Here is a 12,660-nt window from a genome sequence, read left to right on the forward strand (position 1 = left end):
GTGTGTGTGTGTGTGTGTGTATATAAATGTACATTATTGGCTTGAGTTTCTCATGGATACAACGAGGGAGTGTAATTACCACAACTCTACCGTCTTCCTGCACATAGGCCAGGAAATATTGCTCCTATAACGCCCCGATCAGATGATGAACTTACAGTGGCTGGAAAATTATTTAATGGCGCAAGGAATCTTATCAAAGTCAGAAAGCGACTGATTGCGTATTATAGCTACATAAACCATCAATTTAAATCACAGATGCAGTTCGCCATTGACAATAGATGTGATGAATTCACTCAGAACTGTTTCTGCCTTAATCATTGTCTCACAACTCGTTATACACTATTTGATACAAAGTGTCTGATCTCGAGGTCTAATTTACGTTCAAAGGTGATTGATCCTAGTTTCGATGTGCGTGGACGCCTTCACGGGAACTGTCTTAGTCACGGCTCGGTAGTCATGGCAGAATGTGCTCAGGTGAGAGCAGTAATGAATACTTACCAGTAGAGGGATGTTGGGCACAGTCAGCTTGAGGTTCTTGTCAGCAGAGATTTCCGGGACGAACTGCAGGATCTTGTTGTGCTGGTAGGTAACGGTACCATTGTCGTGGAACTTGATGTTCACCTTCTCCATGTCCTCCCTGCCAGGCAAACACGAAAACTGTTTAGCTCACGATTCGTCTGCATCATCGTGTTTCCCGCACTGGTTGACTTGCGTCATATTTATATCAAAAACTACAGCAAAGACGAATATTACTCCGATCACAGGTAAGTGAGTGGTTCATCTACAACAGTTATTAACAAATAGACGACATAAAAGTACAAAAACATCTTGCATCGCGTTCACACAAAGCGGGAATACGGATGGGTAACTGCAAAAATGTTTCTGCGTTGCCTTGACAATTGTTAAAATATTGTTTGGAGTGGTTTGTTGTTACGTCCTGTATTACTTAATATTTTCCATCATCATACGTTTTTGACCCATTTGAGTTTCAGTAACCTGTTCAATAGTTTACTGGCTATTCGCTTGTGCAACAGAACAACATACGTCGCAGATGTTTCCTGTTTTATTTGCAAGACCATAATCAGACCGTTGAAGATTAAACGATAGTAGCAAACATCTTTCTGCGCTTCCAGAATGAGTTCAACACTGTACATTACAGTGTACGCCGTTGTCGAACTTCGTGAGAGATTGACATTTTATGTTAGATAGGAGATTCAACCTTGACACTTGCTGTAGAATTAATTGTCTTACCGACTAAGGTGTCTGGGCTAGATTGCCAACCGTGTTCACGATTCCTGTCTGTAAGTAAGTCTGCCATGGAGGTATCGTACCAATTTTTTTTTGTAATTCCGACATTTATACTGGCGAAGACTTAGTTTTTTTTTGTTTTACTGTTCTGTCAGAGCAAAGGACCATAAATTTACTCTCTCATACACGTTTCCGTTGCACACTGTATTTGAAAGGCGCATCTCAATGTAAGTAGGCTAACTAACGAACCGTTTCAGATCTAAGAAACCAACGATTGTATACAGCGAACAAGGCTTGCAAGTATTAAGTTCTTTTGTACCACTGATGAGGTGATTAAAAGGCGAGCCATTTCTGACGTGAACATACACCGTAATACTCGGTTGCAGAAGGGACGATAGCAAAAACTAAACAAATTTCTTTAATATTTACGTTTAACCGTGTTGTACATCAGTAGACAGTCTATTATCTACAACAATATTACAATATTTTATGTAAAGACAATAAAATCAATTATCTCTGTAGCGTGTCATTTTTCAAATGTGACTTTCCTTCGATTTTTTTTTTTTTTTTCAGGCTTATTGCTTTGAAAACTTCTGAGTTCAGATTCGTAACAAACTATTTTCCCTGTAGAACGGTATATGAGTTAGATATTTTCGTCGTTGTGTTATCTATCCTTCATTTGTATTCGCTTATAAGAATCTGTCATCTCTTATCTATACTGTTAGTATCGTTGGCTCGTCGATTAATGATGTGGAGTGAATACTGGTCGGAGTCTAGCAGAGGAAAACCATCAACCCTTATTCCATTACCTCCGGAAGTCCTAACATACATCTGCGTGATAGATGCTGACACTCGAGGAACACGATTGAAAATAACTCGCCTTATTTGGCTGTTGGTATTAAAGATACCAAGCATTTGTCTCCTTTTAGATGTACAGGCCATCTGGTATTGTCCTAGTAGATACTCTCTTCGAAAACATTGAAGCCATCACGATATGATAGAAGACGTCGTAATGACGAAATTGACAGCTTTGGTTTAGCGCGAATGTTAAAAGAGACTGCGAAACAGGTTTACAATTGGAAAAGAATCAGATCTGTACGTTCCACTAGGGTCATTGCGGGCAGAGCACAAGTTCGGATTGGGGGGAAACTGGCGACGGATCCGGCTTTGCCAATTTAGATCATCTGAAATAAACAATGCTCGCCGAAAGTGCCTATTTTGGAATTCCTAAAACAACTTAGTTCACCCACATTTGCACTTAGAATTATTACGAATCTTGGTGAAAGACAAGTCAATAAGTTGACACATTTTACATAGTATTATTTAACAATGTGATTAGGATATTGTTCTGTGGTGCCTCATCTTTCAGAACGTCTTCATAGCTCAGAAACGTTGTAGAAGAATATGTGGTGCTCACCCACTATCATCTTGTTGACATCTGTTTAAGAAGGTGGGTGTCTGATATTGCTTCACAGTATACATATTCCCTCATGAAGTTTATTAGAAAAAATCCATTGCTGTTCAAAGGTAACAATGATGTGCATAATTACAATACCAGAAGAAAAAATGACAACCATTAATTCACATTAAGGTTTTCCTTACCGCAAAAAGTGGTGTACAGTGCTGCAACTCAAATTTTTGTTTATTTACCCGGGTACATAAAATTGAGAAACAGCAAAGTAAAATTTGAAAATAAACTGATACAGTTTCTCCTCGACAACTACCCCTGTTCCGTAGCAGAATTTCTGTTATTGTAATCTGTAAAAGGTGGTGGGTACATACTCATACCTACGTATATATAAAAAAAAGACCTTACAAATGCTCATGTGCAGCCATATTTACAAATTAATTTTCAATGTGAATGTAAAATGACTTGTTCAACGTTATTAGGATTACTCGTCCAAAACTATCAATGAAATACTAAGTTAATTAACTCGTTCTTCAGTCACTGTGCTGCGAGCTGTGAGTCTAATGCTACCATGTCCATCATGCCACTGATTCGATCTTTCTCATGGTCCGAAAGGTAACGATAAGCTACACATGCGCGTATTCTGTTGAAGCTACGTTACGATCTCCGCTTGAAAGTTTCCACTCTTATTAGACACCCAATAGCCATAAAGTACTCACGCCATCCATCTGTGGCAGTGCCTTTCCCCTAGAGGAATATCTTGTCGATAGCAGCTTCGAGCACTGTAAATGTGACTAAGGCAGTTGATAATGACTGTGCACTGGAGAAAATTGGTACCAGGACATAACTCTTTGAAGGAAGCTACTGGATAATGAGGAAGAAAAACTTTTCCACGCTGTTGCCAATTCAGATCATCTGAAATAAACGATGCTCCCTGAAAGTGCCTATTTAATCTCTAAGCTATTTGAAACGGTAACCACATTTTCAATGAATTCTGACGGGAAGATGTTGCCAGCAAAGGAGAGGGAGGGAAACAAAGCTTTCTCGTTCATAGTGATGTCTAATATACAGTACATTTCAGAATTCTTATTTTTTTTCATTTCCCATTACAGGTCAATTGAGGATCATTTTTAAGAAGCTTATCAAAGATTTCATTTCTTCAATTTTATCTTTCTTTTCTCTTCCTTCGGTTCCAGGGTTAGTAATGTATCTAAAATCTTTTCACTTCATAATTTTCTTACTATATTTTATGCTGTTTTTAATGGGTGTCTTATTCATGGTAACTTCCTTCGGCTATTTAACCAGTTCTTTAGGACAGTTATTTTTACGTTCCAGTTTTAAAATGTTGTTAATTTTTTTCTTGTTAGTCTGTTAAGTTCCGTTCATTCGACGTGCCTGTAAAAAATTAACCTCTGCTAATTTCGTGTGCATTTGTGTTTGACTTTAACGGTGCAATATTATTGTTAGCCGTAAGACTTCCTTATGTCTTTAGTTTGTCATACATTGTTTTTTCAAGTTTTCTGTATATAGACAATTTACATCTTTGATTTTATAGTCTTATGTCCACACTAGAATTTTAAAAAATGGCCCCAGAACGAGAAGATATAATTTTCCACCTTCAACACTGCCGTGTATTTAACAACAGCGCAGAGACCAAATACGGGTGCAGATTTCTAACAGTTTACTTATATGAGGATCGATGATGGATCTGACTGAGCCCCGGGGAACGCGCATACGTTATTTCTCCCCAGATATAATAAACGAGATAGGCTCAAGACAACTGTGTGGCAAGAGGAATGAACACGAGTCTTTCCAGAAGGCCTACACCATGAGGAGAAGCATGACTCTCTTACTGGTTGTGCAGAGTATGCGTGTGAAAAGATGTGATGGCAGGTCCTAGTGGTACACGAACTCAACTCAGCTCGCAACACAGGTTGGCTGGCTCGCTGAGACTCTTAAGATGTTCTTGGTGGCGACTGAAGGGCATCCCAGAAATGCGTAATAGGACTCAGAACTGCAGCCCTCACTGGGTGGTCGGCGTTTGGATATCTTCAGTACAGTATCGTCTGCTTAAGTGTGCCTTAGAAAAGTCACAGATGTGGTTCAGTGCCTCATTTCTGTGACACCGGATATTAATTTTTTTCAGACCACCAACAAAGACAAGAAGCTTTGTACTCACATCTAGTGTGTTTTTCTATTCAAAAGCATAATGAGGTTACTGAGGGAAAGGGTAGAGTAGTATCTACACCCAGCATCCTCAGTTACTTGTCGTGAAAGTTCTACTTTATGTCTTCCTGTACAACATTTTGTACATTTCGGCAGCCTCAAGTACCATCACGTCCTGTGCTTAAGTCCTGTTTGTTATGTTATCAGCTCAGTTTTCAGCATCGTCCTTTATTATATCGTCTAGGCAGGCCTGATGGTGTAATGGTAAAGTTCGTGCCGTGAAATCGAAAAGTCACAGTATCGAGTACCCATCGGACGACAGTCTAACATAGCCTTCAACTCTCTATGATATCAAAATTCGCTAGGGACGAAACATGGTGTGGATTCCACGTTAAACTGTAGGACTCATTTCCCAGATAAAATTATTGGGATAGGAACACACAAATCGACGAAACGACGTCGAGCTGAAAGACTTGTACCGGGTTGTTAAGCCGCACGAATTTATTATTATGGCACAACATCTCAAACGTTTAGATTCTGTTTTCCGATGTTCACTGATTCAATGACTGAGTTGCGTACATTGCTTAACTTTCGCTCTCTCCACGTACAACTGGACCAGTCCTCCGCTTCTAAGGATATCGACGTCCACAGGACGTTCAACCATAACATTCCCGCCTCCATTCTCTTCAGAAACTGTTGGTACGCTTGAGTCCAACATTTTTCTAACATTATTCTCGTCTTTAAACGACGTAGAATACGTTATAAGCGAATAAACAGATGACTTAGTGATATTATATAATTGCGAGCGAAACAGAACGTCACTTAAAGTGTTTGGCTTATGGGAACTTTCTCGGCCATTGCATACCATTCTCTTTAATTCCCTACGCACAATCATCGTGCTAATGGGACTGCTGATATGACTTTGGAGCTCACGAGTTATTCCCTCCGCTGATATCATGTGATTTTTCACAACCACTCTCCACAATGCTTGACGATCCATGTCCGTCAGTAGATGAATTGGGTGTCGCTCTTCCTTTCCACTGAACAGTCACATCAACAGTCGCCGGCCGGAGTGGCCGTGCGGTTCTAGGCGCTACAGTCTGGAACCGACAACCGCTACGGTCGCAGGTTCGAATCCTGCCTCGGGCATGGATGTGTGTGATGTCCTTAGGTTAGTTAGGTTTAAGTAGTTCTAAGTCTAGGGGACTGATGACCTCAGAAGTTAAGTCCCATAGTGCTCAGAGCCATTTGAACCATTTTGAACCAACAGTCGCCTTGGGCAACTTTAGGAGGGATAAACCATCCTTCATGGATTTGCTGCTCAGGTGACATCCAGTAGTTAGTCCATGTTAGGATTTAGTGAAGTCTTCTGACCGACTCATTCTGCTGTTAGTGCTTCTCTGTTGACGAAACGGTACTCGCTGCCTCTTTTTATATTGGCGCGTCCGCTTCTGCTGACATGTTGTTGTCAGTTCCGCATTACGTATGGGTTCAAAAATGGCTCTGAGCACTATGGGACTTCTGAGGTCATCAGTCCCCTAAACTTAGAACTACTTAAACCTAACTAACCTAAGGACATCACACACATCCATGCCCGAGGCAGGATTCGTACCTACGTACGGATGTCCCGATACTTTTGATCAGATAGTGTACGTCATGGATACAGAATAGACCACTTACAAAAATTCGCTAGTTTGCACTTGAACCATAGTGATTAACACCTTTCTAACCGGCGTTGAATAACCTTTACCTCTAATAATCTAGATGGCGCGATACCACGTACGCAGACCTTGACCGCCTTCTATCACAAACATGCGTCTAATCGCACATCTTTTACATTAGCCGGCGTTATAGAGGTTAATTGCTGAGGTATTTGCCGCTCGTAAAAAGAGACGGCGCGGCGCAACTGACTTGGCTACACCGATTAAGTACGCAACGCACTTGAGACTGAGGGGCAGTCGGACACGGCGTGCGTACACGTGTCTTGATGTGTGAGCCAGACGAGAGGTCGGCCTCGTGGATGCGGAGTAAGTGTGTTCCTAATAGAGATGGGCAAAACTGTTCTTTTCAGAGATCGGATCAGAACTGTTCACTCCCTGAAATGAATTAGCTCTTTTTCATGACTCACCACTCATTTACAATAGAAAATAAATGGAAGGCACATTGCCCTTTAAACTTGGTTTATTCCAGTACTATACCTGTATTTTGATCTTATTTGATCCTATTTTGAAGTAACACAGATAATGAGTAAGAATTTTGTATTGTTTATTGAAATTTCCACGATATGACAAAGTTTTTGATTATTGATTTATTTTGCACTATCGTGGTTTTTTGGGTGATCGGAAAATGTTGTAACTTGAGATTTACATTAACAATATATTTGGCTACAATGTATTAAAATTTCATTAACCTCATACAAATACATCGCAAGCCATATATTTTTAAAGTGAACGTTTCCTTCCAAAGACGCCTAAAATCGCAAAATCCGTACCAGAATAAGAAAAAAACTATGAATTTGACTGTAAAACGAAAGTGCTGCATATAGCCTTATGCAGAATAAAACAAGGAAAATATTGGTGTATCACATTTTGCAATACGTTTATCGGTTCGCTCGTAATTAAAGCGTAAATTCGAGTGTCCATAATAAAAATCCTACAGTAAGAGGAGTCGTCAGGAACCTAATCTAATCAGTTTAAACAAATAAAAATAAAATAAAAACAAATGATGTATACATAACATAATAATGTAATACACGTAGCGGTATTACTACGAAGAACAATATCCAGTAGAGACGAACTCCGATACAGAGCCGCTGAGTCGAGCAGGTCGAGCCGCGAGCTGTATTACTGCGTGAGCCGAGACCGCAGAGACCAGAGTGACACCTGAGTCGCTTTGCTCAACGCTCTGGCTAGAGTCGAGACGGTGGGGTGAGCGTTGAGCGGGCGAGTTCCGAGGGTGGGGGGAGCGGTGAACTCACCCGCTCCGAGACAAATCGTCTGTTCTCTTGCGAGCGGGTTGGTGCAAGTAGTTCCTATGTTATCCGCTAGGTGGCTCTCTGTCCTGTTGCTCGCATCAACTGCTCAGAGGGCAGGACGTGCGACTGAAACGATCGCCGACAGAGAGCGATGCGAAGTCAAGCTGCGCCAGACACTGCGCGCGGCAGACGACGCACAGAGACGGCACGGCATATGTGAAACACAAAATCCAATGGGGCACTGCACAATGCAGGCAGCCAAGTTAGAAGCAGGGCAGAGGCCGGCGCTGGCTGTGTTGTGTGGCGTGCACTGTGCTGTGACCAGCAGAGGCGACGCTGATATGCTCGCTCTCTCTCTCTCTCTCTCTCTCTCTCTCTCTCTCTCTCTCTCTCTCTGCCGTGGGAAACGTTTGGAGCTACCGTTCTTTTTTTCTGAATCACTGATTGTTCACTCCTTTGAAAGATTCAACTCTATGAATTAGTTCAAGAGTGCATCCCCCATCTCTAGTTCCTAAGCGAGGCACATGGCAGAGCTCCGCAGTATTGCGACACAACCGCAGCACAGATACGTTCTTAACAGCACTCGCCTTTATGGGCCTAGCTGTTCTTACCAGCAGACAACTGCCGTGACTGACGTCTAAATTTACCAAACAAATTACTCCTATGGTTGTAATTGACTGGATGTTAACCCGTCCTTCTACACCACTGTAACTGAATGAAGGATCTTAACTACTTCCAAGTTCTTCTAATCTTTTGGCCAAATGCATTCTAAGTGGGAAAAAAAGAACGACAAGCCACGAAAGTTCAAACGGCTCTGAGCACTATGGGACATAACATCTGAGGTCATCAGTCCCCTAGAACTACTGAAACCTAACCAAAGGACATCACACAGAGCCATGCCCAAGGCAGGATTCGAACCTGCAACCGTAGCAGTCGCGCGGTTTCGGACTGAAGCGCCTAAAACCGCTCGGCCATCACGGCCGGCTAAACCACGAAGGAATTATACGAAGGGACGGAAATCGGTAGATCTAATGTAATGTACAGATAAGCAAATGATTACAATCTCAGAAGAACTGGATGATTTACTGACAAATTGAGCAAGTCAATAACGCTTTGGGCCACCTCTGGCTCTTGTGCAAGCATTCAGTCGGCTTGGCACTGATTGAAAGAGCTGTTGGATGTCTTCCTGAGGGACATCGTGTCTAATTCTGTCCAAATGGCAGTTGTATACTGTCCATAATCCTCCACGCTTTCTCAGTTTGGGGAGAGATACGGCGACGTTCCTGACTAAGCAGCTCCAGACACGTATTCGCTTGCCATAGGAGCTCAGTTCGAAGTCTGACTCATCACTGAAGACAATTCTGCTCCAGTCAATGCGACTCCAGGCCAAAGACGTAAATGGGTGGATCAGATTTATATAGAGGAGTACCCAATGGAACTGGGGAGAAAAGAAATTTATGGGGCAAGTTGGCTAAAAGAAGGTATCAGTTGACAGGACGCTTACTGATGCAGCAAGGAGCAGTCAAGTTGCTAATAGTTTGACGTGTAGGGGGTGACTGATAGTTGTAGAGGAAGACCGAGACTTCTCTGAAGTAAGCAGATTCAAATGGACGCAGGATGCAGTAGATCCACAGAGGTATGGTGGCTTGCACATGGTAGGCTAGCGTGAAGAGCTGCATAAAACCAGTACTTGGGATGATGAAAACCACCACCACCAAAAACAGCTTGCATATGTTGGGCAAGTCCAAAGGGCTCACTGATGGCAACCAAATATTGTAGTTCTTATCTCAGGTATGATAATCAGCGTAAATTCCAGAACTTTATGGGGCTGATATCAATGGAAGTCAGGAGTGTATGAGCATATGCAGTGAGGGCTAGGAGAGTCCCTCCTTCCACCCCCGAGAAAGCAAATCTCTTCTGAAACCGGTCTAGCGCCCGTCTCAGAGACAAACCGTATCAGTTCAGTACAACGCAAGTTTAAAGAAATCCAGAATGCGTAGTGGATATTGCCTAGTAGCTGATGTACCTGGAACCATTTGTCTCAGCAACGTTTTACCTTCTGTTCACCATTTTTCCCCTCCTATCACCGGCCAATGTCGAGAAATATTAAAAATAAGAACTATGAAAGTATTCACATGTGACTGAAAATTGCCTCCCTGACATCAATATAATATATCAAAATCTCATATAAGATATACCGTCTCAATTAAATACATTGTATGTACCTATTATGAAGTACTAGCACAAGTATGTTAAGTGATTGATACATATCGTTATCATAGAGTAGCAGTTGTGTTGCTGTTTTCAGTTCAAGATTGGTTTGATGCAGCCCTCCATGCTAATGTATCGTGTACAACCCTCTTGATCTCAGAGTAACTACTGCAACCTACATCCCTCTGAAGCTGCTTACTGTGTTCATCTCTTTGTCTCCATCTGCAGTTTATACCCCCAACACTTCCCTCCAGTACTAAATTGGTGATCCCTTGATGTCTCAGAATGTGTCCAACCAAACGATCCTTTCTTCTGTTCAGGACCTCCTGATTAGTTACGTGATCGTCCCCTCTAATCTTCAGCATTCTTCTGTAGCACCACATTTCAAAAGCTTCTATTCTGTTTATTGTCAGTGTTTCATTTCCATACATGGGTCCTCTCCATACAAATACTTTCAGAAAAGACTTCCTGACTCTTGAATTTATACTCAATATTAACAGATTTCTCTTCTTCAGAAACGCTTTTCTTGCCCCTGGCAGTCTACATTTTATACTCTCACTACTTCGGCCATCAGTTATTTTGCTTCCCAAATAGCAAAACCTATCTACTACTGTGCCTCATTTTCTAATGTAGTTGCCTCAGTATCACCTGATTAAGTTCGAATACATTATTGAGTTATCAGTACAATTTTATGACAAGCCCGTTATGTAATGTCGTCTCAGGCAAAAAGTGGTTAATAAACAGTCAAGAGGAAGACAGTGACTTACTGTCATTTTGAATATTAGAAGCATTTGACTTTCTACGTATAAAATGCCCTTTTTCCTAAACATGAAAGTAATATTCGTTATAATCTGGCTACAACAAAATAGAATCCTAGCAGTGGTGCATTTTGGCATTTTCACGTGTATAACTACAAGTGAAAGCACTTGAAATGCTATAAAAATTTCTTAGGACTGATGGAGAATTGTTCACTCACTGTTACAATTAGAAGTCTGGAACTTTAGCTCACCAGAGAAAATTTTAGCCTCTCCCTTAAGACAGCATCGTGGTCATTTAGAAGCTCCGTGCCAGGTGTATATTTGGTACCAGGTGTCCAGGAAACCCTCCACCTCTTACGTAATCACGACATTGCAGTGATGTGCGTGTGTCTGAGAAGACCACAGATGGGCATTTGGGGTCGGGTACCTTGCAAAAAGCCATTGCTCTCATGTGCACATAGAGCTGACGACGTTAATGGCCCGAACGGCAGAGAAGATTGACAGGAGCTGATTGAAGGTCTTTCGTGTGGTCTGACGAATTACGATTTTTCTTCTTTTCAAGTGGTGCAAGGCGCAGAGTGCGCTGACGACCTAATGATGCGTTTAACCCTCAGCGTGTGGAGGGCATAGTTCAGACCAGAGGTAGTTTGTGGTTTTTTGGGTGTGTTTTTCATACTATGATTTGAACCCACTCATTCATGTTATTGTGATAATGAACGAGGCCGTTTATTTCAACTTTCTCGACGACCAGTTGCTGCCCTTCCCTCTACATCTGCATGACGTGTCTTCTCTGGAGACTCCCATCCTCGCAGATAACAACGGTCACTTTGACAGGGCTGGAGGCACATATGGTCCTGGTTAGACGAATAGTCAGGCATCCTTCGCACCTCTACTGGCTCACATCACCCGATCTTTGAAGGGGAGGCGACGACTTTCGGATCACTGATTGCTTCAGACTTTGTTCACTTTTAATAGTCCATTAGGACATCATGATGTGCAAGTAGCAAGGCATCCTACTGTGACGATTGCGATAAAATCCGAAGAGAAGTTTTACGCGTCGGTGATTTATGTGTGAGTTGGGGTCTGAGCACGAGCTGGCGGCTGTCATGTGTTTAGTGCTCAAGCTCCGTCATCGGTGGGTCTCTGTATCGAATCCCGGTAATTTTTTGCAACACCACTTGTATTATTTTGTAGGCTACATATTACATTTGAAAGGTAATATGATCAAGCAATATACGTATGTATTTGCATAAACTTTTATTGAATTTCCGATGTTACTTCCTTGGTTACTAATTATTATTACAACAAATATTATGCGAATTTCATTTCTATAGGCAATATCAAGCGCCTTCAAATTTGTTCGTATTTGATTGACAGCTGATGAGAAATTGCTTTTCGTGAAGAAGCTATTAAAATACTTTCAATCGTACGTAGCCAGTTTCTAGCACGGATATTTACGAACATGTTGCGTTACGCATGATTTGCACCCAGATTATCGGAAGAAAGAAATTTTTCAAAATCTCAACGAGATCTGCTTTTCCTTAGAAACTCCTAAGATTCCTTGTGCATGAGGGAAAACTGCATTCATTTGATGTAGTAGACGCCGCTTGTGTTTTCCGTGTCTGTATGAAAAATCATTCTGCATCTTGTATTGTGAAAACATCCGACGATTAGTTGTACACTATCCACATAGTCTGCCGTAATGTAACTGATTGTATTATTGGATAGAGCTATTAGCACCTTTATTTATCGACGTTTGTAGTGTGCTTTCCAAGCCTGTCCCTCGTCCTTGAAAGATTGTGTCTGTAGCTCGAAGGGTCCAGGTGCAAAGCAGTTTTAGGTACCTTACCAGATTGACCAGATTGTGCCGGCCGGTGTGACCGAGTGGTTCTAGG

At 41.8% G+C, this 12,660-nt stretch overlaps 1 protein-coding gene across 1 annotated transcript in view; it reads right to left on the bottom strand.

The window, feature by feature from the left end:
- LOC124545249 (scavenger receptor class B member 1) overlaps nt 1-12,660 on the bottom strand; it is a 388,675-nt gene that overhangs the window by 27,947 nt on the left and 348,068 nt on the right. Inside the window, exon 5 of the mRNA XM_047124122.1 lies at nt 499-637. Coding sequence (XP_046980078.1) covers nt 499-637 — 139 coding nt within the window. The remainder of the gene's footprint in view (nt 1-498; nt 638-12,660) is intronic.

The sequence above is a fragment of the Schistocerca americana genome, chromosome 8, assembly GCF_021461395.2.
Source record: "Schistocerca americana isolate TAMUIC-IGC-003095 chromosome 8, iqSchAmer2.1, whole genome shotgun sequence".
NCBI classification, from domain to species: Eukaryota; Metazoa; Arthropoda; class Insecta; order Orthoptera; family Acrididae; genus Schistocerca; species Schistocerca americana.